This window comes from Ctenopharyngodon idella, chromosome 3 (genome assembly GCF_019924925.1).
Source record: "Ctenopharyngodon idella isolate HZGC_01 chromosome 3, HZGC01, whole genome shotgun sequence".
In the NCBI taxonomy this organism is placed as follows: Eukaryota; Metazoa; Chordata; class Actinopteri; order Cypriniformes; family Xenocyprididae; genus Ctenopharyngodon; species Ctenopharyngodon idella.
Window position 1 is genome coordinate 56,191,254 of NC_067222.1, and position 27,756 is coordinate 56,219,009.

At 40.5% G+C, this 27,756-nt stretch overlaps 1 protein-coding gene across 1 annotated transcript; it reads left to right on the forward strand.

The window, feature by feature from the left end:
• Positions 1-13,452: 13,452 nt before the first annotated feature.
• Positions 13,453-22,321, forward strand: LOC127507993 (H-2 class II histocompatibility antigen, E-S beta chain-like). The gene is made up of 5 exons (XM_051885419.1): positions 13,453-13,546; positions 20,831-21,103; positions 21,574-21,855; positions 21,937-22,053; positions 22,154-22,321. The coding sequence occupies exons 1-5, from the start codon at positions 13,453-13,455 to the stop codon at positions 22,174-22,176; spliced, it is 789 nt and encodes a 262-aa protein (XP_051741379.1). The 3' UTR covers positions 22,177-22,321.
• The last annotated feature ends 5,435 nt before the right edge of the window (positions 22,322-27,756 follow it).

The following is a 27,756-nucleotide window of genomic DNA, read 5'->3' on the forward strand; positions in this document are numbered from 1 at the left end:
AAACCAGTTTACTGAGAGTACACTTCAAAGTCAATAAATACAGAGTTCAGGCATGAAACTCTAAGCGCTGATTGGTTCTTTCTATGCCGTGGCACCAGCCAATCAGAAATCAGCCAATCCAAATCCAAATCATATATATCATACCCTAGCCTGCGATCGACAAGCTGCTATGAGCAGAATGCTTTCAGAAATCCTCTGAAATTCAACATCTAAAATAAGTAAACAGGTTTTCTTATGATATTGCACAATGCTTTTGCGTAGTCTGCTTTCAATTCAAGTATCTTGCACAAGGTTAAATCATGTCAACTCCCAACCTACAGTGCTCACTATTGCATTTAGCAGCTACCATACATGCATCGCATTTAGAGCAGCAAGCAGATATGTTGTAAGGATACAGAAATATAGCTTGCTAAACTCTAAGTGAAATGGACTTCACTCCGTTTTCTCATGAAATAGAGCTACAGCAATTCACTTGGGTAAATTTGGTTTTATATTCGCACATTCGGACTTCCGCATAGGCTACAATAACTTCAGTGGACATTCGCAAGTAAGTATGCCATTAAAATAATACTTGCCCATTTTGATTGATTGTGAAAAATGTTGTAGGGTTACAATCGTTGGTTGTAAATATCATGTCGCTGTTTAGAATTTGTGAACATTAACTTTATTGCACATTACTGGAACATTCTTAAACGCGGAAGTCCGAATGTGCGAATATAAAACCAACTTTACCCAAGTCAGCAATTCCTAATATTTAAGCAGCAGCAGCATGCTAAAACAAATGACCATATTAGCGAATATCAACAGCATCTAGAACGCTAGCAGTGTTTCGCAATCGAGTTCAATTGTCTGCTAACCACGGATCGATTACTCTTGATAAAAATGCAACATATATTCACTTAGCATACTAAGTACATGAGCAGCTAACGTTACATACATACTTTGGGAAAATATACACTACTTCATAACTATGGGACGAACAGAGAGTTAAGGTGATGATACACAGGGCAACTTTTTGAGCAATGTTGCCGAGCGACGTTGCTTGGGCACTTTCCCACTGAGAATGAGCAACAAATTTATATCTGGATTCGTTAGATCAGTCGCAGGCAATTTTGTGAGATCCTCCAATCAGGATGTTAGCAGCCGATCACGTGACCGGTTCGGAGATTTCAGAAAAAAATCAAACAAGATGGCGGCCTCTCAGCGGCGGTGGAGCGGAGAAAAGGAGCATGAACTTATATCTTTTTACGCTAGTAAGTTGTCATGTATCAACCAAAAACAGGGAATTTACCTCATATAATGCTTAAAATACCAACAACTGTCCAATGTAATGCGTGTAAGCGGTAATTAAGCCATCAAATGTTTTCAGTTAAATACTAAAAAGACGGGGCTTGTTTAACATCTGTAGTAGTGTAGGTTGTAGGGCATAGGGCATATGAATGTTGCTTTTGACGCGATCTCACTGCTGTCCTTCAGAAAGGTTTTCATTCAACTTACCTAAAGCGTGCAAGGTTGTTTCAGTATTTTCAATGAAGCAAGTACCGGTTGACGCCGTAATTAGGCCTTTTTTCTGGCAAAGCTTTATGGGTTGCGTGGGTATTCCGTTTGCGGCGCGTTGCTGGGCTGCGTGATGATCACGGACATGTTTGTTCATCCTGAGTGTGTCTTCAGAGGTGTTTATTATCAGTCAGAATCAATAACTGCTCAAACACAATCATTTGCTTGAACAATAGGAGAGTATAGGCCTAGCAGATTCATTTCAGTGCGGACATTCCACTTGATGTAGCGGCACTCTTACGTGCCAAGAGAAGTAGTGGTTTTGCACGATCTCGCGGCTATATGTTAATGAGTTCATGCTCTTGTGATGAGCGCCAGCTCTATTGAGTTTGATATGCACTGTGTGTGTGTGATTAACACTGTTTGATATACGCAATTTTGAACTTTATTTTCAACTACTGTATTTTTATATTCTCATGTACTAAAGTGGCAAAATATAATAGTGATTTGATAACCGGTTGTGACTCATGAAAGAAATTAAGTGTAAAACATTTTAATATTATGTAATCCAAGTTCTTTATGTAACTGTTATAATAACATGATAACATTAGAGAATCCTACAATGCAAAATTGCAATTAAGTCCATAAAGTGCAATCCATTATACATCGAATCATCTTGTACCATTTGGCTCAGTCAGCAGAAACGCAGAATTGTCCATATGAAAAATATAATGCAGATTGTAGCATATATACTGCAGCAATGCATACTCCAGTCCTAGCTACTGCGTTTACGTAGGAAGGGTGGTGAATGTGATGGGCCAGGTGTTAATTTGAAGATACTCGTTCAACAGTCATTACACTGGGTTAAAAGCTGCGGGCCAGTCTGGTGGTTCTGGTTTATGTGGCCTGGTATCATCATCCCTGAGGGCAGCAGGTGGAACAGGTGATGTGCTGGGTGTGAATGATTTATTGATGTTATGCACTCTCTCAGACAGCGGGTGGCATAGACTGCGTCAAGTCCGTCAAATGGCATCAGACAACATTTTTATTCAGAATATCTTAATGGACATTTTAGTCTTCTGGAAGAATTCTAGGTAATGAAATGATTTTGTATGAGAATTTAAATACTGCTATGAATAGCCATTGTTGCTTATTAAATAAAATCATAAATTATATAATAATGAATAATAGGATAACGATTGAATAATAAACTATCAAGTCATGTATGCATCTTGGACGAACCACGCAACATCGTTTTAGGGGGACTGTCACGTTGAGGGAGTAGATGTTATTACATCATCAATCTGCCACACTTTGGTTTTGGTGCTTGTCACCTCCGACTCTCAAATCGTATTTATTTACTACTGTATGGGATAGCGATATGGTATGCAAAACTTACCAGCATGCAAATTCAGACTAATGGATATAATAGAAATATAGTTTTAAAATATTGAGTTCCATACTAAATCCGATTAAACTAACTAAATCTAAATAGTTCCACAGTCATTGGTATCTATTGGTGGAGTGCTTGCTACATAGTAGTATCTGGTTTAGAGCACCCTCACTAAATTCTGGGAAATTTCTGCATTTCGGGTCTGGACAATCACATCTAACTACTTAGTCTTTCCATAATACTGCGACTAAACATAGTACATGAGGATGTTCAGAGTAATGGGCTTCTCGCATTTACACCTTAAACAGGGCTTATTTGCAAAATTAACTTCCAACACACTTCCAAGGCTGATTTCAGTTAACTTTGTGTGTTCGGGCTGGCTCAGCCGAAGCGCGTTAGAATATTGCTCCATTATCTATCTGTTCAAATGACATCAACTTTTCAATGGGACTATACGGGTTTTTCCAATGATAAAAGGATGCTAAATCTTTATACTATGTACTCAGGTGGTGTGGGAGATTCTTTTCCATCTCTTAGCTTGCAATGTGTTCATCATTGTTAAAGCACTTATGCACGTTCTAATCAGACACGCTCGTGCCTTTTGACTCATGCACACGTAATCTAGCCATTAGGTTTAGGCATTCGGTGTTAAGCATTTGGTGTGTAGCAGGCATACATAGTTCTAAAGGCATTAGAGCCAAGCTTAAGCGGTCCGTGTATCTTTTGGTCATTCGTTTTTTGATTTAACATTGAAATCGGAAAATGAAAAAACGGCATCTTTTTCGTTTTTCATTTTTTTTCAGACAAAACAAAAAACAAGATTTCGGCTTGATTTTTCGTTTTTCATTCAGGGGTAGAAAATGAATAAACAACTTGAATATTTGATCTGTACATGTGGGCGGGAATGAAACACCCCTTTTTTGCTGATTGGTCAACCAAACATTAAACGGTGCCGTCATCAGTTCTTCCGCAGTTCAGTGCAGCAGAATAATAGTCCTTCACTGCGATGGATTTAACGCGTTTATTGCAATTAACAGTTACATTTAATCTCTTTCTCATCAAACAGCCAGACTAACGAATGGCTTGAGACACAAATCGAGGCAGAGTCTAGACAAGGCTTTCTTCTGTGTGTCCATAAATTCGGCAACTTACGCGTGTTTATCTCAGAAATATTATCATTATACTAGTTTATCTCGGATATAATAATTTACTAAGCACCTGCACTCACAACTACCTACTAGCCAACACCTTTGGCACACTGCCTGTTTTATTATTGCTGACCACCTATCAAAATCTGTGTGGCAACGCTGCGCGACTCACGGGACAGCACAGAGATATGGTGAAGCCCAGACCAGTATCAATTTAAGTCATTATACACAGATGGCATAACTTTTTTTAAGGCAATACTCTGAGATTTGGACAATGGAGGAACTTGAAATAATATGACAAGAAATGTCATCGTACCGTAGTTAATGTTCACAGCACATCTATTATAGTTCTATTATGATTTTTATTCATACAACAGATGGATATCATAATGCCGTTATCCCACAGAATGTTTCAGTGATTGACTTTAGTGAAATATGAATTTGACATAGGCTAATGATTTTAAGGTGAACTTGTTAGAGTTATATGAATAAAACCCTGAAATAAGACTTTGTACAATAAACCAAAGATGAAAGGTTTTCATATGGGACAAATGATTTTCAGAGTTTTTTGTTTTTTACCTTCATATATAATTTCTCTCCTAATCTTATTAAATATGTATGCTATCTATAATGTTAAATTCTTAAATGTAGTCAAATAAATTACAATAATATGACACTATAGGCTGTTACCAATTAGATCAACCAACTGCATGATGCTTTCAGATATAGCTACTTACAGTAAATACATTTACACATTAATTACAGCTGTATAATATAATGAGATTAATATTTTAAACAACATTTTTGTTCAGAAATATGAAATGACAAAATGAAATGATACTTGGATTATGAAAGTAGGCCTAATATCGCCACTAGGTGGCGGTAAGTCATTGTGTTAAGGAAGGAGTCATTTATTCATTTGTCGATTCGTTCAAAACGCTGATTCATTCAGGAATAAAATCAAGTGGCTGTCTATATTAATTGGTCACTGAATCATCGTCTATATTAATGGGTTGTTCAAAGACTGTTATTCATTCAGGAATGAAACAACTCTGTGTGCCTACTGCGAGTCAGTCGCTCAACGGTTCTGTGACTTTATTTGCTTTGGAAGTTTAGTTGGCAGAGAAAATAACCATTCTGTCTGTATGCCATCAGTTAGCCGGCCAATACTTAATATTAATTAAAAGTTATTACTTCTGTTTATGATGACTTAAATTGATACTGGTCTGGGCTTCACTATATCTCTGTGCTGTCCCGTGAGTCGCGCAGCATTGCCACACAGATTTTGATAGGTGGTCACTGGTCAGCAATAATAAAACAGGCAGTGTGCCAAAGGTGTTGTATATTAGGTAGTTGTGATTGCAGGAGCTAAGTAAATTATTATTTCTCAGATAAACTAGTATAATGATAATAATATTTCTGAGCTATAGACGCGTAAGTTGCCGAATTTATGGACACACAGAAGCCTCTAGGCTCTGCCTCGATATGGTAGCCTATGTGTCAAGTCATTCGTTAGTCTGGCTGTTTGATGAGAAAGAGATAAAGATTAAGATTAAATGTAAATTTGAAAGAGATTATATGTAGTTGCAATAAACATTGCAATCCATCGCAGCGAAGGACTATTATTCTGCTGCGCTGAACTGCGGAAGAACTGATGACGGCACGTTTAATATTTGGTTGACCAATCAGCGGAAAGGGGTGTTTCATTCCCGCCCACATGTACAGATCAAATATTCAAGTTGTTTATTAATTTTCTACTTCTGAACGAAAAACAAAAAAATCAAGCTGAATTCTTGTTTTTTGTTTTGTTTGAAAAAAATGAAAAACGGAAAAAGTGCCGTTTTTTCATTTCCCGATTTCAATATTAAATCAAAAAACGAATGACCAAAAGATACACGGACCTTAAGCAAAATACCAGTTATATTATTTAAAAAAAAAAAAAATCTGCTTCTTCAATTCAGTTTCATCTCTGTTGCTGACACTGGACTGCACGCACCAAGCCGCTTCAAGTCCCTGCAGCTGTCTACTGAACAACCAAAGCTATTCCTACACCTCTGCGCAACATGTTTCACCACTTCAGAAGGAAAGCTCTTGATCCACATTCCATAATTTCTAGAGGCAGTTCTCACAGCTTGTATAATATAAATAAAATAGTTTTTCTTACATTTAAGCACTCAAAAACAGCAGATTTAACAAGGTCACACTTAATACCCAGTGTCAATTCCATGTTTTGCTCTTCTTTCATGTCACGATTCCTGCAAATTCAGAGAAATGCAGCTCCTCAGATCCACTGTTTCCTTACAGCTGATGGAAAACTGATGACCAGGGCCTGGTTCTTTTCCGATTAAAACACCCATGTCATCCATGTGTCTTACTTAGATACAATTATTTCGATTTGATCATTGCGGAGGTTAGCAACGACGTGTATGCGGCAATTTACAGTAGCTGAATCCTCAGATAGTGGAGGGGAGGATCTCGGCTGCTAGATTTGAGTTTGATGCAGGGGACCGGGGACAAATGTTCCGGAGTGGTCACCATCCAATAACCAGCATAGCATACACTGCATTAGATAAAACCAATCACATTCTATAGCCATGTTATTTATGCATATGAGCTCTGGCTCAGTATCATTCTAGTTTAGGCCACTAGGTCAGATGCACATTTATAGGTAAGCTCAATAACATTAAGCCACTCAGCAAAGCAGGCCCAGGCACACATAGATAGTCATACACGGTCCTATAGCTCTGTGGAGCAGCAGCAGTACACATATTTTGGCGTTCAGATCTGCTGGGGGGGGGTATCAGGCCGCTTGCTTAACTTTGGTAGCACGGACTATGCGGTCCACTGCTTTGAGGGGGTTCTACCATTCTTGCAGCAGCCTTTTCTTTGTTGTTTTATTTGACAAAGCTGAACAAATCATATTTGCTCAGCAGCAGCAGCATAGGAGATCTCGTACACCAAAATCAGGCATGCCCCATGCCAATAAATGCTGGTTGAATTTAATCCACTCCGAGAGTTGTCATGACTGAACTAAAAATGTATTACAAGTATTAAAATAGTAAAGTGCCAGTATATTTCACTTGTTGTACAGATGCAGTACAAATAAGAAACATTGTTGTGAACTCGTTCTTATACTTAAAAATAAGTATACTTATACTAAAAAGTTGCTGATTTAGTCCCAAATAGTACACTTAGAAGTTTACTGTTAATACATTGATATTAGAATACTTTCATTAGTTAATTATACTTCATAAAATTACCTTGAACTATACTTCTTTTTCGTAAGGGCTCAATAGTAGTCAGTATACTGGACGTTTTGTCAAAATGATTAATGACTTTGACCTCTTGACCTATGACATATGATATTTACCCTCAGGATATTTCCCCTCCCCCATGGTTGACCGCTGTATTACCCCTGACCTTGGGACTATGGATATGGCAATTTAAATGGTGGTTTAGATTTTAGATTTAGATCTCATCTCTCTCTGTGCAAGTGACATAAATAACAAAAGTATAAACATTGTATATTTTATGAAATAGATAAAACACACATACATTTCAAACAGCTGAGTGAAAACATTCTGTTCTTTTCAAAGTCTATCGTATTAAATAAAATTATAACACTGAATAATAAAAACAGTTACTAAATTTACTGAGACATATAAAACCAATAAGCCAGGAAAAAGATTTCCTCCTGCAATGATGTTTGAATGAAAGGGTTTACAAATGTGTTTAGTTTGAAATATAAATCTCAAAATGTGGTCATATAAGTCTAGGAATATTCAATTTATCAATGTCAAAGCATCATAGATTTTTGGACATGTTCAGACATGTTCCATGTCTATGTAAAACATGCATACAGGTGATGATACACGGGGCAACTTTTTGAGCAATGTTGCCAAGCAACGTTTCTTGGGGACTTTGCCATTGAGAATGAGCAACAAATTTCTATCTGGATATGTTAGATCGGTCGTGGGCAATTTTTGGAGATCCTCCAATCAGAATGCTAGCAGCCAATCACGTGACCGGCTTGGAGATTTCAGAAAAAATTAAAACAGAATGGCGGCCTCTCAGCGGCAGTGGAGCGGAGAAAAGGATCGTGAACTTATATCTTTTTACGCTGGTAAGTTGTCATGTATCAACCAAAAACAGGGAATTTACCTCATTTAATGCTTAAAATACCAACAACTGTCCAATTTAATGTAAGTAGTCTGTAATGAAGTCATCGAATGGTTTCAGTTAAATACTAAAAAGACGCAATCGGTTTAATGTCTGTTGTGGCGTAGGCTGTAGGGCATATGGCACGTGAAAGTAGATTTTGATGCGGGTTCGAATCCGCCTTCTGCCGAACTCGCTTTTCTCCCTTTTCCCATCACAAATCAGATAGGAAATGCATTTATATTTAATAAAAACGAAGAAAATATTTGAAAAGGCAATAGATTTGCTCCTCTCTGTTTAGTTGCTGCCAACTGTCCGTTGCCCTAATTAGTTGCCCTCTGTCTCATCAGGTTGCCCGTTGACGGCAACATTGCCCAGCAACATTGCTCAAAAAGTTGCCCCATGTATCATCACCTTTAAGACATGGTTGTTTTTATACTAGATATTCTCCCCCTAAACACATCTTAGTACATCTTGCACTGGGATGCTTCAAGGAGCTGTTGACAGACAAGCATGTACTGGTCCACTCGGACAGCACTGCGACCGTTGCGCACTGCGGCCGTTGCGTACATCAACCATCAGGGTGGTCTACACTCCTGCCGAATGTCGCAACTCGCCCGCCATATCTTGCTATGGAGTCAGAAGCATCTGAGGTCACTTCGTGCCATTCAAATTCCAGGCGTGCTCAACCGTGCAGCCGATGAGCTCTCATGGCAGCCTCCGCTTCCAGGCACATGGAGACTCCATCCCCAGGTGGTCCAGCTGATCTGGCAGCATTTTGGGGCCGCACAGATAGATCTGTTTGCCTCTCCGCACACAGCCCATTGCCAGTTGTTTTATTCCCTGACCGAGGGCACTCTCAGCACGAATGCTCTGGCACACAGCTGGCCCCAGGGCCTACACAAATATGCATTTCCCCCAGTGAGCTAGGAGCAGGTCTTGCTAGTGGCTCGCTATCGGCCCACACGGACCTGGTTTTTGGAATTGACACTCCTCGTCACAGCACCTCCTTGGCCTATTCCTCTGAGGAGGGACCTGATCGTCAGGTTCCTGAGGGGAGCGAGGAGACTGAATCCACCTCGCCCTTCCTCTATACACTCTTGGGATCTCTCTGGTACTTACATCTCTCTGGGGTCATCCCTTCGACCCTTTGCAGTTAGTGGAGTTAAAAGTACCATCCCTTAAGACCGTCCTCCTGGTTGCATTGGCGACCTGCACGCATTTTCGTTCAACTAATTGTGCCTGGAATTCGGGTCTTGAGACCCCAGCCTGGATATGTGCCCAAGGTTCCTACCACTCCCTTTAGAGATCAGGTAGTGAACCTGCAAGTGCTGCCTTCGGAGGAGGCAGAATCAGCCATGGCTTTGCTCTGTCCCGTCCGCGCTCTGCGCCTGTAGGTGGATAGCACGCAAAGCTTTAGAACCTCAGATCAACTCTTTGTCTGTTACGGATGCCAGCAGAAGGGAAAGGCTGTCTCCAAGCAGAGGACGGCCCACTGGATAGTGGACGCCATCGCCTTGGCTTATCAGTCCCAAGGCATGCCTTGCCCATTGTGTACACAGAGGAGTTGCATCTTCCTTGGGGCTGGTGCACTTCCCTCACTCTTTTGTCTGGTCTGGTCAACGTACCTGGACTCCTTACCTGCTACTCACCTGAGTTTGATGTGTTCCCATCCGGTCATCTTCCATCTCCAGTCCTCCATTCTGTGTGATCCCCAGCATCTGCAAAAACATTGTTTCAGTTATTCCACCCAGCTAAGTTACCTCTTAAAGTGCTTGTTCATTTACTCACCTGCATCACCCATCTGCCTGTGTTCGTGCCTCTGTTCACACTTGTGTAAACTTGTGTGTTTCACTCACCTGACAATGTGATTGTACTTTACATCTTAGTTGTATTTTAAGTGATAGAACAGATTCTACAAACAACTATAAGAGATAATTTTTGGCTTTCCCCGGCACTCTGCACCGGCATAAAGAAAAAACCGGAAGTGTATATAAATGTGTTTTCTCCCTTTCTTTCCAAAACGCGACAAACGCCAGTCTCCTTTCTCAGCAGAACACGATATATCCGCTCAACCAATCACAGCGCACCATTCCACACACTATAAACAGTAATGGCAGCGCTCTGAATACCTAGTTTTCCTTATCTGCTTTGTACTTTGTGATCAACAAAAACAGAAAAATTAATAATTTTGATGGCATTGATGAACCTGTGGTGGTTTCTGCGGTGGGGAAGAAACGCAAGACATCGAAATGTAATCATTTACGTGAATAGATTGAGGAGGAAAAATGCCGGCTGTTGCTTGTTTCACGACAGCATCAAACTTCTGGATTAATTGCATTTTGAAAAAAAAAAAAAAAAACGTGTCATGGATTTTTTGCATTTTGGAAAAAAAATAATCCGTTTTTATAATAAACCTTTTAAAATCAAAATGTAGATTTGAATTTTTAATGTTTTTATAACCAAAAGATGCTATGCGAAAGTTTGAAACAGAAAATAGTGGTTTTCATCTTGCCACTTTCTTGGTAAAGAAAACACCTTTTTACTCAAATTAATCAAAATGGAGTTATAGCGTTTTGGAACCAAACTCTTCATTTTTAGAACAATTTTTAAAAAGTATGTTACATTTTGTTATGTATAGCCTTAATGTAAATCCCCCAGTTATATGAAATCCGATTGTATTCTAATACAAGCTTAAAAATACTTCTTCATTATAGCTATTATATATATATATATATATATATCTCACTCTGGAGTCGGTTTTTTTAACCAGTGTGAAAGAGACTAAAAATACTCTATCAATTTTGGACATATCAATTAAGAGTTATATACCATTCTAATCCGTGAAATGTCTTCTTTTATTCGTGTACACTCAAAAACGAAAGTAAAAACAAAATGTTGTGCTTTTTGCAAAATAGCCGCAGTCTCTCTCTGAATGAATTCCAATCTGATACTCCCTCAGAAAATGAACTGTAACGTAGTGAATACTAATGCCACAAAAATGAGACCACAAACAAACGTTGAAATTTCAGGTTTTAAATCATGTAAGTCAAATCGAAAACAAATATTCTCTTTTTATGTAATCTGTTTGAAAAGAGAGACATGTCAGATGTTGGTGGCTCAGCTCATTATCCGCTAATGCGGCCACACCCACGGGGATCCAGCATTAGCATCAGTTCTGGTAGGTCACGTCAGTGAAGCTCGCATCAGCTGACTCCCAGGTGACTAACATCTACCTATAGGAATACGGCGCCTATCACAGCATCTATATATAAGCTCCTCGGTATTATCAGCAGCTATTGCATTTCTCAGGAGCTAATTAAATGGCAAATTCGATAAGCAAAACAGCATCTTTTTATTTTTGTTTTAATCACACTTTGTTCTAATCCGCCAAATGGAAAAACAGCTTGAATATTCGATCTCTACATGGGCGGGAATAAAACGCCCCTTTCCGCTGATTGGTCAACCAAATATCAAGCCACGTCATCAGTTCTTAGCTCCAGAATCAGCTTCATGCAACAAAATAGTAGCCTATATCTATCCGATACATTTGTACGGATTATTACAGAGTTTATTGCAACTACATTTAATCTCATTCTCATCAAACAGCGAGACTAATAAATTGCTCGACACAACCCGTGCCAGGGCAGAGCCAGACAGAGCTTTCTTCTGTGTACACATAAATTCGCGTGCTGTGAAATACTAATTTATCGTATTAAATAATTTTCGTGGCATCTGCTCTCACAACTAGCCAAACTATTTGCCACACTTACTAGCCTACTTATTCAGCTGACAAACTCTCAAAATCTGTGTGCAGGAGGCTGCGCGCCACACTGGACAGTGCGGAGACAATGCATAAGCTATTGTACTGAAGCGCAGAGCAGAATCGATTCAAGGGTCAAGTCAAGTCATCTTCATTTATATAGCGCTTTTTACAATACAGATTGTTTCAAAGCAGCTTCACAGTGATAATAGGAAAATTAATAGACAGAGCTGCTTTAAAGCCAAAACAAACTCTAAGATAAAGTTTAGAGCTAAAGTTTTTGATTGAATCACTTTCGTTGTAAAAATCTTTAATTATTAACTTAGGGGACGCTTAAATGACACCTTTTAACTGAAAACAGAACAGAAACAGAAACTTTTAATGCGCTCTTGCCGTTCATTTACGTGTTTAAGGGTAGACTATGAAATAACACTTTGAACAATAAAACCAGAGATGAATATGAATATATATATATATTTATTTATTTATATTTATTGCCATCTATTACCATCATAAATTAAGTAGTCGAATAAGGCTACCTTTTTAAAATAGCTATATCTTATTAAATATAGACTTATGCCATCTTTAAATTTAAAATCTTAAATTTAGTCAATAATACAATTAGAGTTTGACACTATTTTGTTTCAACCAAAGGCATCTTGCGCTGCAGAGGTGGCAATGCAGCATCTGAAGTTGCTTTTAGATGTATTTACACAATTTAATGCTGCTCAGAGAGGTCCGTAAATACATTCACACAGCAGAGCAAATACATAATGCAAAGACATTAATTCTATGTTTTATACAAAATGCTTTGAATACAGAAATATGAAATATTGCCAGTAGGTGGCAGCAAGTCACTGTGTTAATGAATGAGTCATTTTATTCAATCGATTCGCTCGAAACATTGATTCATTCAGTAATAAAAAGGCTGTATGGCTGGTGAATCACTCAACCGATTTGTTCAAAGACTCGGGTTCATTCACGAATTAACTACTATAGGCTACTCTGTGCGCCTTATGAATCGCACAATGATCTGTGACTTTGCTTTAGAAATTTAGCTGGCAGAAAAAATAAAACATTGTTTTGAGGGACATACTCAGTGTAATGAAATAAACTCAGTGTATTTGTCATGATTACTAGTGAGAGTGCCCTAATCGGCCATTAGAGGGCACTCCAACCCGGACTCTTGTTTCACCCCTTGGACTTCATTTCCCATAACACACTTCCCGGACTCATTATCCTGTCATTGCAACCAGCTGTTTTGTGTTTGCTCATCAGTGTCTGTCTATTTATACTTGGTTTGTTTTTGCTTTTGTTATCGCGGTTTAATTTCATGTCACCTGCTTCCGTTTGTGTTTTGCTTTATTTTGTATGGACTGTTCTGTGGACTTTGACCCTCGCCTGCCTGGATTATGTTTATTGGATTACCCCATTAAAGCTGCACGTGGATCTTACCTTCTTGTCTCTGTGCTTACGTGACAGAAACCGCGATCATGCAAAGATCCAGCAGCAGGAGACTCCGGCCAGCGGCTAGCACCCGGGGAAGTCAGAGCGGTCCCCAGGATCTGACTAAACTTCTCCAGAGAGGTATGGAGGTGCGGGCATTCACCCAGAAGTTCTGGTCACGGGCGGAGAGGTTTAGTCTCCCTGATGCGGTCCTCAAGGACACATTTAATAACTGCTTAGATGACCCTCTGCCGCAGTGGGAGATGGAGCTGGTGAAGGGGTTAAATTTCTGGAATTTCTCTAATTACCTGCATCTGCGTAAGAATGGGCAGATTCGGTTACCTCCAGCACCTGATCCAGCCCATCATTCCACTCGTCAGCCCGCTCCAGCCCGTGGGCCCGCTCCGGAACCCGCTCCAGCCAGTGAGCCCGCTCCAGCCAGTGAGCCCGCTCCAGCCAGTGAGCCCGCTCCAGCTCGTCAGTTCGCTCAAGTCTGTGAGTCCGCTCCAGCCAGTGAGTCCGCTCCAGCCAGTGAGCCCGCTCCAGCCAGTGAGCCCGCTCCAGCCAGTGAGCCCGCTCCAGCCAGTGAGCCCGCTCCAGCCAGTGAGCCCGCTCCAGCTCGTCAGTCCGCTCAAGTCTGTGAATCCGCTCCAGCCAGTGAGTCCGCTCCAGCCAGTAAGTCCGCTCCAGTTCGTGAGTTCGCTCCAAAGCCCACAGAGGAGGTGGGTACAGAGTCACCGCCTCACTCACGTAAAAGGAGGAAGAGGAGGAGGAAGGCTTCCTTCATTCTTCCAGGCCCGGAGGAGCTGGTGAAGGGGTTAAATTTCTGGAATTTCTCTAATTACCTGCATCTGCGTAAGAATGGGCAGATTCGGTTACCTCCAGCACCTGATCCAGCCCATCATTCCACTCGTCAGCCCGCTCCAGCCCGTGGGCCCGCTCCGGAACCCGCTCCAGCCAGTGAGCCCGCTCCAGCCAGTGAGCCCGCTCCAGCCAGTGAGCCCGCTCCAGCTCGTCAGTCCGCTCAAGTCTGTGAGTCCGCTCCAGCCAGTGAGCCCGCTCCAGCCAGTGAGCCCGCTCCAGCCAGTGAGCCCGCTCCAGCTCGTCAGTCCGCTCAAGTCTGTGAATCCGCTCCAGCCAGTGAGTCCGCTCCAGCCAGTAAGTCCGCTCCAGTTCGTGAGTTCGCTCCAAAGCCCACAGAGGAGGTGGGTACAGAGTCACCGCCTCACTCACGTAAAAGGAGGAAGAGGAGGAGGAAGGCTTCCTTCATTCTTCCAGGCCCGGAGGCCTTTTCAGAGTCTGCTCCAGCCCCGCATGCGCTTCCTGTCAGCCCCGTCATGGCCAGAAGGACTGTTCTTACGTTCTATGTTCTGGCTGTCTTGCGGGCCTGGAGGATACATTCCAGTTCCTTTGATCGTGGACCAGTCTGCCAGCCCGCTGCCGTCCCGGAGCAGTCCGAGCCCGCTGTTGTCCCAGAGCAGCCCGCTGTTGTCCCAGAGCAGCCCGCTGTTGTCCCAGAGCAGCCCGCTGTTGTCCCAGAGCAGCCTGCTCTTCCTGATACAGTCACTGAGGCCGTCACCAAGCAGCCAGCTCTCCATGATACGGTCTCGGAGCCTGTCAATGAGCAGCCCGTTCTTCCTGATGTGGTCTCTGAGCTCCCTTGGTCTGCTCTGCCGCCGCCGCCGCCGCCCGGGCCATCTGCCCTGCCGCCGCCGCTGTCAGTCCTGCTGAAGCCCACCTGGTCAGTTCCTCCAGCATCGCCCTGGCATTCAGCCAGGACTCCAGACCTGCTGGAACCCGCCTGGTCAGTTCCTCCAGCACCGCCCTGGCATTCAGCCAGGACTCCAGACCTGCTGGAACCTGCCTGGTCAGTTCCTCCAGCACCACCCTGGCAATCAGCCAGGACTCCAGACCTGCTGGAACCCGCCTGGTCAGTTCCTCCAGCGCCGCCCTGGCATTCAGCCAGGACTCCAGACCTGCTGGAACCCGCCTGGTCAGTTCCTCCGGCGCCGCCCTGGCACTCAGCCAGGACTCCGACCTTCATGGAGCCCCTGTGGTCTGTTCCTCCGGCTCCCCCCTGGCCTTCAGTCGGGGACTCTGGACCTGGCCACCCATCCCTCCCCCTGGTCCTCCTCCAGTCCACCTCCCTCCTGAGAATTTTGTTTTTTGTTTTGTCTGGTGGAGCGTCTGGTAGCCGCTCCTTTGAGGGGGGGGTACTGTCATGATTACTAGTGAGAGTGCCCTAATCGGCCATTAGAGGGCACTCCAACCCGGACTCTTGTTTCACCCCTTGGACTTCATTTCCCATAACACACTTCCCAGACTCCTTATCCTGTCATTGCAACCAGCTGTTTTGTGTTTGCTCATCAGTGTCTGTCTATTTATACTTGGTTTGTTTTTGCTTTTGTTATCGCGGTTTAATTTCATGTCACCTGCTTCCGTTTGTGTTTTGCTTTATTTTGTATGGACTGTTCTGTGGACTTTGACCCTCGCCTGCCTGGATTATGTTTATTGGATTACCCCATTAAAGCTGCACGTGGATCTTACCTTCTTGTCTCTGTGCTTACGTGACAGTATTGCTCAAAACAACAGTCAGGACTGCTGATCTGCACTTGAACTTCACTACAATGTAACTATATTCTCTCTGCTCTGTTCAGTGAGTCGTGCATTTTTGGCACACAGATTTCAAGAGTTGATCAGCTAAATAAAACAGGCGGTGTGCCAAATAGGTAGGCTAGGGGTAGTTGTGACAGCAGATGCAATGTAAATCAATTAATATTTAATATGATAAACTAATTCCACCGCACACAAATCTATGCATAGGCAGAAGAAAGCTATGGCCTGTAGGGTTTGTGTCGAGCCATTCATTAATCTGGTTGAGTTATAAACCTAGATGAAATGTCCGAGTTAAGAATCCATACAACTGTAACTGATGAACAATTCTGTTGCGCGGAACTGAGAAAGAACTGCTGACAGCAGCTTGATCTTCACTGTAAATACATTCTCTCTGCACTGTCCAGTGTGTCGCACAGCTCCAGCAGAGATTTTTAGAGTTGGTCAGCTAAATAAAACAGCGGTGTGACAAATACATGGGCTAGGAGTAGTTGTGAGAGCAGATGCCACGTAAATTAATATTTAATACGATAAATTAGTATTTCACGGCACGCGAATGTGTATACCGAAGAAAGCTCTGTCTAGGGGCTCTGCCCTGGCATGGGTTGTGTCGAGCCATTTATTAGTCTGGCTGTTTGATGAGAACGAGATTAAATGTAGTTGCAATAAACTCTGTAATAATCCGTACATATGTATCGGATAGATATACAGGCTACTATATTCTGTTGCGCGGAGTTGAGTTCTGGAGCTAAGGTTTCTGCGGTTTCTTTGTTTTTTATTTTAACACTGATGAATAGAATTAGCAGATACAAGCTAATTTTCTTTATGCAAGATTATTATTTTGTGAAAAATAATATAAATGATATACAACTTGTTTTTTAAAATGTAAAAATGCTAAATTTAATTTACAGTGTTTTGAGTCATACACACAGTCGCTAAAGCGCCCTCTAGTGCCTTTTCCTCTGGCGTCAATAGTATTGCCGCCAGTATAGCATACTCTTGGACATGCGGCAGTATCGGACCCCTCGTGAGTGAGAATGGGGTGCAAATCAAGTCAAGTATTATCATATTTCAGAGACATGGCTCTCGAAAGTGTGGGAGAAACAACAATTTTACAAAAGAAAACTTGTAAATTGACATCTCTTCGACTTTAATCTGTCCTTTTTTAATTTTGGTTTATAAAGATGTTAAACGTAATAAACACAAATCTGAAAAGAAGTCAATTTTTTTTGTGCACATGAAATTTGTGTATTCGGTTTTAATTTAAATTTTGGTATTCACTGTAGCTTTTAAAAATACAACAACCATTCGTTTTTTGTTTTTCTTGACGTGGTTAAAAAACGAAAAAGGAATGAAGAAGTAGTTCAAACACCATACCCTTTTCACAAAACATCAAAGAAGAAGAGTGAGGGGGAGATCTTTGGAATTACAAGATCGTTAAGATTGTTCGCTTCAACGCTGAGTGTAACAGATCGGCTGAGGAGTCAGCATCTATTTACAACAAATTGGACACATTGTTTGTGTACGTCCAGGAGGAACGCATCAGATCATCGACTATTAATAATTGTTTGCGTACATCCAGGAGGACCGAGTCAGATCAGCAGTTGAATTTGCAGCCATTCACAACAGAATTGGAGCGGAGTTTGCTGCATTGCACAACAGAATTGATGCGCTTGGTGTTGGACATCGAGAAATATTAGATGTTATAGAGAATAGTTTCCATACATTGCAGACAGCTATTGATGAGAATTTCGCATGCATCGAAAGATCAAATAATGAGCAGATGAGAGAGAGAGAGAGAGAGAGAGACAATTAACGGTGAGTCTGCTCAGCACTTTGGTCACCAGTACCCATCCAAGCTAGATATGTATTACGATTTATGTATGCATTTCAATTCTGCAACATTCGTTACATGCGATTATCCCTGCGATTGTAGTGCCTTTTTTTCTTAACTATCATGTCATGATTTTCGCATTGCATCTTTGAATGTTTTTGGGGGTTTTTTTGGTTTCAATGTTGTTTTTATAGTCATAATTTTTCATAATCTGATTGTCACTCTTGATCTAAAAGAAAAAACTCTCTCAGACCTGTTACAAAGTGTGCTTGAAATGCAAACTGTAAGTACCCATCACATGTGTGATAGATTACAGCATTTGATTCAAATTGTGTAGAACGTTGTCACAGTCACCGTCTGTTTCACCTTCCCCGGACTCCATTTCCCAGCATCCCTCTGGTTCCTCACCTGCACCTGAGAGCCATCACCCTTGTTATCACCCATCAGCACACTACTTAAGCCCCACGTTCACTCCTCCACAGTGTCTGGTCTCGTTTATGTGTAGCACAGCGTCACACTTACCTGGACTCCTCTTCGTCTCCTGTCTCCTGTCTCCTGTCTCCTGTCTCCTGTTCTCCAGCCGATCCTGTGAAAGACAATCCTTTGATTACTCTCCAGCTAAGTGACTGTTTCCACAAGCTTGCATATCTACTCACCTGTTTCACCTGTCTGCCAGTTTCCGTGCCTCCGTTTATAATAAAGATCCTGTTATTCACTAACCTGCCTGCCTCTGTCTGTGACCCTGACAAACGTCTTCTAATTTGGGATGTTTAGAATCAGCTATTGATTGGCTTCCAAATATTAATTTGTCAAAACGATTACAGAAATTATTAAACGTGCAAAACACATGCGTAATACAAGATGGCATGGGTTTAAATAATAGACGTAGAACGACATTTAACGAAGCCACTAATGTTAACAACGAGTATCCATCGTCTAGCATCGCACATCTCCCTACAGGTACTGGCGGGCCATCAGCAGCCAATGCAACATCATCTGATCACCCTACAGGTACGTCAGTACTAACTCGATCAGACATCGATATGCTGATTCGGGAGGGTGGGACCATTAACGACTATCGTGTTTTCACAATTCACAATAGAGAAACCAGAGATCAACAGTCTCGGTGATGACCCTCTCACAGGATTTGTCCAGATGTTTGGCCCTGATTTCTTGTAGCTTTGCAGTGATGAATGGCTGCTCTTTTAATTCATGCAGAATAGCTCCAGCTGCTCCTTGAATTCGCTAGGGATGAGACTTTAACCCGTACCGACGTAGTGCGTAGGCTATAATTTTTCGGAGATTGGGTTTAAACAGTTTGCGGGTCAGCTCGTCAAAGTGTGTGTCGAAGAAGTATGTAGGAGGGTCAAACAGACAGGAATGTTGTAGCTGGCTCGGATGATTTATTGCACAGCCTTCACAGTCTTCCTTCTGCTTAATGTCGATGAGGTGTTGCAGTAGCACGACGATCGTAGCTTTTACGATTTTGAATCCAACATCGGTGAAGCAGCCGTCTGTGGCGTCAAAACCCTTATCGGATGAGGTAGATGTACTTTCACACACACAAGTCAGGAAACTCAGGCTGAGATATCCAAGCTCTGTGCAGAATTTATCTAACCATCTTTTATCGGTGTCAGATGCCCTGGATTCATCTGTCATACTATGATCAGTAGCGTTGTCATCAGGAGGGACAAGACCATGGTCGAAAGAGACTCCGCAGCTGCAGACGTGAGCTCACTCTGAAGTATCGTGAAGTGAAGATGTTCTGAGGAAATGGGTGTGACTTACTGCTGCTTATTAATGATTGTAGTGAATGGGCGGGGACGGCAGAGCGTACGTACTGCTGCGCATGTCTTGGTGTTGAACAGCTGCTCTTTAATTTTATTGTATCCATCGTGCATGTCACACCACTTGAACATTTTGTTTATGATTGAGAAATGGGAACTCAGCATAACCAGATCACACCACTTGAACAAAAATCGCATCTTGTACATATGATTTTCATCATGTAGGATGATCCCTGAGCGGTCGCTGGATGCGGATGCCTGCTCAACACATGCATGACCCAAAATCAGAGTTCAAAAATGACCCTCAGGACTACACATTTGCCTGGTCAAAGTTCAAAAATCATCCATCACCATTTCATTCCCAAAAAAAGTCACCCAAATGGGGTCCAAAGGTCAACCACCATTTAAATTGCCATATCCATAACCCCAAAGTCAGGGGTAATACAGCGGTCAACCATGGGGGAGGGGAAATATCCTGAGGGTAAATATCATATGTCATAGGTCAAAAGATCAAAGTCCTTAATCATTTTGACATAACATCCAGTATACTGACTACTCTCCATTGGCATCCACTCAAAAAATTGCCTCTCGTCTCCTTGCCAGTTTAGCGCAGTTTGAACTTTGTTTTGATCAAGCTTTATAGTTGGACAGCTCCTTATATTGTAGTCTTTGATCATAAAAAATTAAACTTGATTGATCTTTTGAAACATGACAGATTTGTTTATAAGAAGCAGCTGAAAAGTCTATAATATTAGTTTGAAATTATAATTGCTGACCTTATTACTAACTTCATTTAAAAAAGTATATTAATAAATGAACAGTGTTTGTTGACAAGAGAAAGCAGTATGCTGCCTAGCAACATCTGACATTTATACCTGCACTAACTGGTTGAAAGTTATCTTTGACATCAATGAACATGAAAAAAAGCACTGCAGCATTCAGCAGGGATTCAGTGTGAACAAAAATGTCACTGCTAAAGCACTTGAGTTGTCAACTCATATTGACACTGGCCATGTTTATTGGAGCAGACAATGGTAAGTAAAATAAAAGGAACTGAAGTAATATAATTAAATATCAACAATTATTGCATTATTATCAATATTAATAAATAATTATATTTATTTACCTATTCTGTTTTGTTTCTCAGATAATTATGAAAACTTATTTTTCTGCCTTTACATTCTTTTTCAGCTAATGAATATTACGCAGCCCGTTGGTCAAAATGCATCTACAGCTTCCCTGATCTCAGGAACGTGGTGCTTATTGACAGCTTTTATTTTAATAAAAATCTGATTATTCAGTTCAACAGCACTGTGGGGAGATTTGTGGGGTTTAATGAGTATGGAATAAGAGTTGCAGAGCGATGGAACAATAGCACCATACTACAAACAGAGATAGCCAGTATTGACGCAGAATGCAGAGCTGATGTTTTGAGCAGGGATCCCGCTATCCGTGATAAAACAGGTAAGTGATTTTTTTTTTTTTTTACTTTTTCACATGTGTAGCACTTGTTTTTAACATTTATGCTATTTTTAGAGGAGCATATGCTATTAAGTAGAACATAATTATTATTGGAAACATTTTTTAATTTCACCATGAATAATAAGCATTAAATTCTAGCATTTTTAAACATAAAAATTGACTTAAAATTACGACTAAAAATAACACACACACACAGATATTTGTTTTGCTATCTTTGTGAGGACTCTCTATAGACGTAATGGTTTTTATACTGTACAAACTGTATATTCTATCCCTACCCCCAAACCTACCCATCACAGGAAACATTCTGCATTTTTATTAAAACATTGTTTAGTATGTTTTTAAAGCTATTTTAAAAATGAGGACTCATGAAATGTTCTCATAAAACATGTTTACGTCGTAATACCAGTGTTTTGAAAACTGTACTTAGGATGTTGCTCTTCTTGATTCAGTGAAACCAAAGGTTAAGCTCAGTTTAGTGAAACCGACTGGTGGCAGCCATCCAGCTGTCTTGATGTGCAGCGCATATGAATTTTATCCTCCACACATCAAAGTGTCCTGGCTGAGAGATGGTAAAGTGATGACCTCAGATGTGACCTCAGTTATGGAGATGGCTGATGGTGACTGGTACTACCAGATTCACTCTGAGCTGGCATACATCTCAAAACCTGGAGAGAAGATCTCCTGTATGGTGAAGCATGCCAGCTCAGCTCAACACATCATCGTAGACTGGGGTAAGAGGAGATAATTACTGACTGTCATATTAGAACCATGTTTGTGGACAGCATAATTTGACACACAAGTACACCCTATAGATCCAACTCTTCCTGATTCTGAGATCATTAAAGTCTGTATTGGGGTGTGTGGTCTGGTGCTGGGAATCATCGTAGTAGCTGCTGGACTCATTTACTTCTACAATAAGAAATCATCAGGTCAGTGGAAATGAGAATAATTCAGAATGAGATTAATCTGTTTATGTCATCCCTATACATGAATGTGGTTTGTCAATCTTTTCTTTTTTTTATTTTACAGAAAGGACCATACATCATCAATGATGGTAGGTTTCATACACTTTTGATTACTCAATTGTCAAACTCAGTCAGTTGATTAATAATAATTCAAATTTCAGGTCCACATTCTGACTGCAAGGGGACTATCAATGAAGAATTTATCCATTATTGCGTCATACACAATCTTAATATCCACAATTATTTAGATGACATTTTATTTCTAAAAATTAAAACAAGAAAAACAAATATGATAAAAATATATCATCAAATCTGATACTGATATTGTGTGTGTGTGTTACACTATTTAAAATGTTAACGCTTCCACATCAGAAAAGCGCAACAAGCCCTAACCAATTAAATCGTTAATTCCCATCACCTGTACACCAGCCTGCATTTTTAATCAATTCTATTATCTCGCCGTATTCACGCCAACTAAAACTAACCATTGTATTTCGTTTTAGACTTTCAGTTATATATTTTACAACACTGGAGGCGCCCCCGTTCGCACGCAGTGGGGGCTCCCCGTTCGTGAGCCGGGCTCAGCCACCCTCCTGAAGCGCCGGTCGAGTCCTCCCGTTTGAATAGCAGTGAGAGCCTGCCTGATTCAGACATCGTCGGACGCTCACGTTCGTGTTGCAGTGTGGGTTCCCCGTTCATGGGCGGCAAAGGGTCTATTCCTGTGTCCCAGCCCCTTCAAAGTGCTGGTCAAACCCTCCCAACCGAATGCAGTGGGCGCCCTCCGTTCGACTGCAGACGGGGCCTGCGCGTCCGATGCCGCAAGCAAATTCATCCAAAGCTCCCGTTGGACGCTGTGAGGGCCCTCCCGGTCGAACGGCTAAACTCGATCCCGAATCACGCTCATACAATCTCGCGCCGTAAGCAAGAGCTTACCGTTCAACTGCTGGCGGGGCTTACCCGTCCGATGCCGTTGACCATTAAGCCCCCGTCGGATGCTGCGAGAGCCCTCCCGGTCGAACAGTCAAGCTCGATTTTTTGCAAATACCTTCTCGTGCCTTCACTTTTTTGGGGGGTTAATTTCACTTCGTTCTATCATTGATGTCCTGAGCGTGCTTTTTTGGGGGAGTACTCTGGGTTCGGGCCAAATACGCATAATTACTATACAAATTACTTTATTTTGATTTCATGTACGTGTAAACTCATGAATTTAAAAAAAAAAAAAAAAAATCCTATTTTTTTTAAAATATCCTATTTGTTTTCATATAGAGAAACACACATTTCTATGGTGCCCCCAAAGGGACCTTTGCAAAAATAAAAAATTAATAGTTTCGTGTGAGCACGAGAAACTTCTGTCATGCGTACACGTTACAATTTCTGGTTTGTGTATACTATAAGCTATCTCATTTGTGCATCACTGCCTATGAAGAAAGCCAGAGTATGGATGCACATTAACTAATAAAGCTGTATTTGCTCAAAATCTGGCTTTCACATCATCGAGGATGAATCCAGCTAATTATTTGTTTTATTTTATTTTATTTTTTTTTAAATATGCCTTCTTTATATCTAAAGTCCTTTATGTCAATGGCTCTGCTCGCAATAAGCGCTGTTAGAACTGAATGAAGAAAATAAGCATTTTTTGTGCCACCTGTAAGGATGCGTTAAATCCGACAAAGTGGTTTAATAAAGGGGCGTTTGATCTTGTAAAATACGAAATTTTAGTAGGCCTACATTTTACAGTTCCAGTATTTTTATATGGGACAATATAAATATGGCCTACTGCCCTAACGAAATGCAAAGTTTTATAATTTTTACTGTACCAGTGTTTTTTTCATGAACCATTAAACGTGGCCATTATGACAATGAACACTGAGCCCATTTCCCAGCGTGATTTCTTGGATGCCACAGAGATAAATACGTTAAAATGGACATAAGTCCTTGAAATATGACGAACTTCCCTAACGAAATGCCACATTTTGAGCACTTTTTACTGCATAAGCCTTATTTATTTTTTTAACTTGGAAAAAAGAACAATGCGCACTGCTATTCATGTCGCGGTTTCCGGGTCGTCACAGAGAATGCTTTAAAGCAGACATAAGGCCGTGATATAAATTGCCCTACGACAGCCTTCAGCAAAAAGATAGTCAATAGCAAATAGATCTTTATTAATTTATATATTACTGACAATCCTCCATAACACGGTACATCGCATTTCATGTGTAAACTATTGCGTTACTAAGGCAACGACTGAAGAGCTCCGTTATCAGCCCTCAGTGGAAAACTAAACCATATCCATACCAGACGGCTCGGAACGGTAAACCAAAGAGAACGGTTTGGCCCGACGGTGGAAAAGTGGCTAACAAGAAGTATGAAAGATACACATACACATGTGACGCCAGAGTTGCACTTGTCTTAGATTTCAAAGATAAAATGCAGTCGAAACCTTTTTGCTAAATGAATGGCGGGAATATATGCACTTAATTATGTTCTTATACATTTTTTAAAATAGTATTTTCATGGTAATATGTGGATGTGGATTATGGTAATGCCATATGGAACAACTATTTTAAAATAAGCACTTTTTAACGAGGCTGAGTTAAAAACGTTCTCTAGGCTTGTAATCAAAAATAAATTTGTTTGTTGCAAATTTACAGAAAATGCCATTGAGATGTTAATATTGTTAATAAATAAGTTAAAGGGATAGTTCACCCAAAAATAAAAATTCTGTCATCATTTACTCAAAATATCTTCCTTTGTGTTCAACAGAACAAAGAAATGTATACAGGTTTGGAACAACTTGAGGGTGAGTAAATGATGACAGCATTTTTATTTTTGGGTGAACTTTCCCTTTAATATTGCTTGTCAACTGAAAACAAAGTTTCCACATTTGTATTACAGTTCATAAAATCTTTAAAAACAAATGACATTAATTATACATTAATTTCCCTTAATAAAAAGTAAATTGAGTAAGACGGTGTAAAAGGTGCGAGTATGGATTAGTAATCTGGCCCCCTGGTATCAAGGAGAAAAAATGTTGGCCCTCGTCACTATCGAAGTTGCCCATCCCTGAAATAAATCATTATTAATTAATCTATACTTACATTTTCTGCATAATTTTGATCAAATAGATCTTTAATAATTCATGCACATCCATACTCACATTTTCTGTATAATGTTGAGCAAATAGATCTTTATTAGTTCATGTGCATGCATACTCTTGATTTCTTCATATATTGTGACGCACAAATGAAATAGGTTTTAGTATACACAAACCGGAAATTGTAACGCGTGCACATCATACGTTTCTCGTGCGTACGCGAAACTCTGTATGTTTTTGATTTTTGCAAAGGTCCCTTTAGGGGCGCCGTACATTTCCCTTTGTTCAAGGCTTTTTTTTTTTTTTTAAAAAAATGGTTATTTGTATTTGACATTAAATATGTAACATAATCTAAGTATTTATTTGTAACAATTTGAACATAAAGGAAATAATACGATCAAATATACAGTCAAATGGAAAACACTTTACATGTTACACATGTATTGATATATGTTTGAATTGTAGCGAAATTGTACAGGTATTTAATTAATTTATGGGTGAAATATATGAATATAATAAATCATAAAGCTTTATGATGAATTATAATACATATACCGACCCAAGAGGGAATTATACATATATTGTGAATTACTTACAACGAATTATAATCAATTACATATATGATTAGTTCTGGTTTGATAATAATTTAGAGAAACTATTAGTTTGTCCAGCAAACCGTTAGCTCCTCATAGCCGATTATAAAAGGAAGGTTTTTCTCTGGCCACGAGAAGACTTCCTATTCTAGCATCAATGCGTAAAGCAAGGATACTGGATCGAAACGTTAAAGTGACCTGGGTTTGTTGCATGAGCAAAAAAACAATCGAGCATGAATACAATGTATTTAATATATGAAACTACAGATACAGAGGCTATACTACTAAACATACACAAACAATACACATATATAGAAAGCGAAAGTAACGAACAGTTAAAACCTTTGAGAGCCAGCAAGGAAACTCAGCTTACACATCAAGCTTAAAACGCTTTGGAAAGAATGGTTCTATACTTGCATAGGTTCAGGTGCTGTGGTCGTTTCGTGTTTCTGCAGGAGTTTCGGTGCGTGCGGCTGAAGCGATTGGTCCTTTTCCGAGAAGGTGTTCTTCGGCGGGATTTTCAAACAAGGGTTCAACTTAAGAGTAAGATAACCGGAAAATAAAGAGAAAGAGTCCGTCTCCTAGGCGATGAAGACAAAGAACAAAGAAACTTGTTTCAAGAGACGCGTGTCATTGTGTTTTAAGGACAACAGACCAGAACGCCTCCTTGGGTACATCAGCCAATGATGAGGGTGCGATTTTGGCGGGCAAACTCTTTCTTTGTCTCCATTTATGACCTAATTTGCATGGTTTATGAAGTGTCAGATCTGAGTACATTTTCTTCAAAGTACCATTAAAAATAGAAAAATGCATTTTACAGTCATGTGACATACATTTGCAATTAGGGCATAACGAAAGCTTTACAATGAGACCAAACTTGTCAGATGGCAAAGACAGAAGGGGAGATACAGTTTATACTTGAATTTTAACGTTTAGAATAAAACTAATACAACTACAGTCATAGCTAAGCTTATATACTAGGGATAAATACATGCACCTTGAAATACAACGACAGGTACACTTTGGCACAGTCATATTTGGAGGATAAATGTACATTCACAATCTCCATGCGTGTTTGTGAGTGTCTGTATGTGTGTGTGTATTGGGGTTGTGGCCAGTGTCTGTGACCACATGACCCTTAGCCCCACCAGGGTGTCTCTTTGAAGTCCCTGGAGCTGGTGAGAATATGTTCTGTTTTTCTTTACTGGGGTAACAAAGGTGCCAATGGGGCAATTGGTCCCGGACTTGCCGGAGCCGATTCGTGATTTATACGCACAGTTCAGGAGGCTGAAAGCATTCTGAAGATTCTAAAGTTGACGGGCTGTTACGTCCAAGGACGTATGTTTTGTTTTGTTTTTGTTTTTCCCTTTCTCCCTGTTTTTCTCTCACTACTTCCATAAGCAGAAAGTGATGGCTGCCACCTGACTCCAATGATTGGTGTTCTGACTTGATTGGAGGAGGAGAGAAAGCTGTGGGGATTTAAGCAGCACCATTGCACAGAGCAGTGTGTGTGGGTGTGGAGGCTGTGTTGTGAGGCTTCTTTTCCCAACCCAGAAAGACTTATTTGTTATTTTGACTTATACCTTGTTGATTAATTTCTTTGTTATTGTGTTGACACTTTTGTTGTACTTGGTGCTACCAGAAAACCCTTTTGTTTTTGTAAGTTATCATCTCTTTTGTACATACTTTTGTTATTGTTTCTTTCTTTACTAAGTTTATATTAAATATTTGGGGAAGGGTTAGTAGAGAGGTGGGTGCCATTTTCTTTATATCTTGTTTTCTCTTGTTTAAGCTAGTTAGGGAGTTAGTTTATTATTGTATTTTCTTTTCTTTTCTTTTGTAGTTTAGTTAGTTTCTTTTTAACAGTTAGAGGGTTTATGTTTGTTATTTTGGCCTTGCCCCCTCTTGAAGCCTTGAAACCCTCCCACATTAGTAAATAAAAGAACTTGTTTTTTTGATATTGAGTTGTTTTTGGTCTTT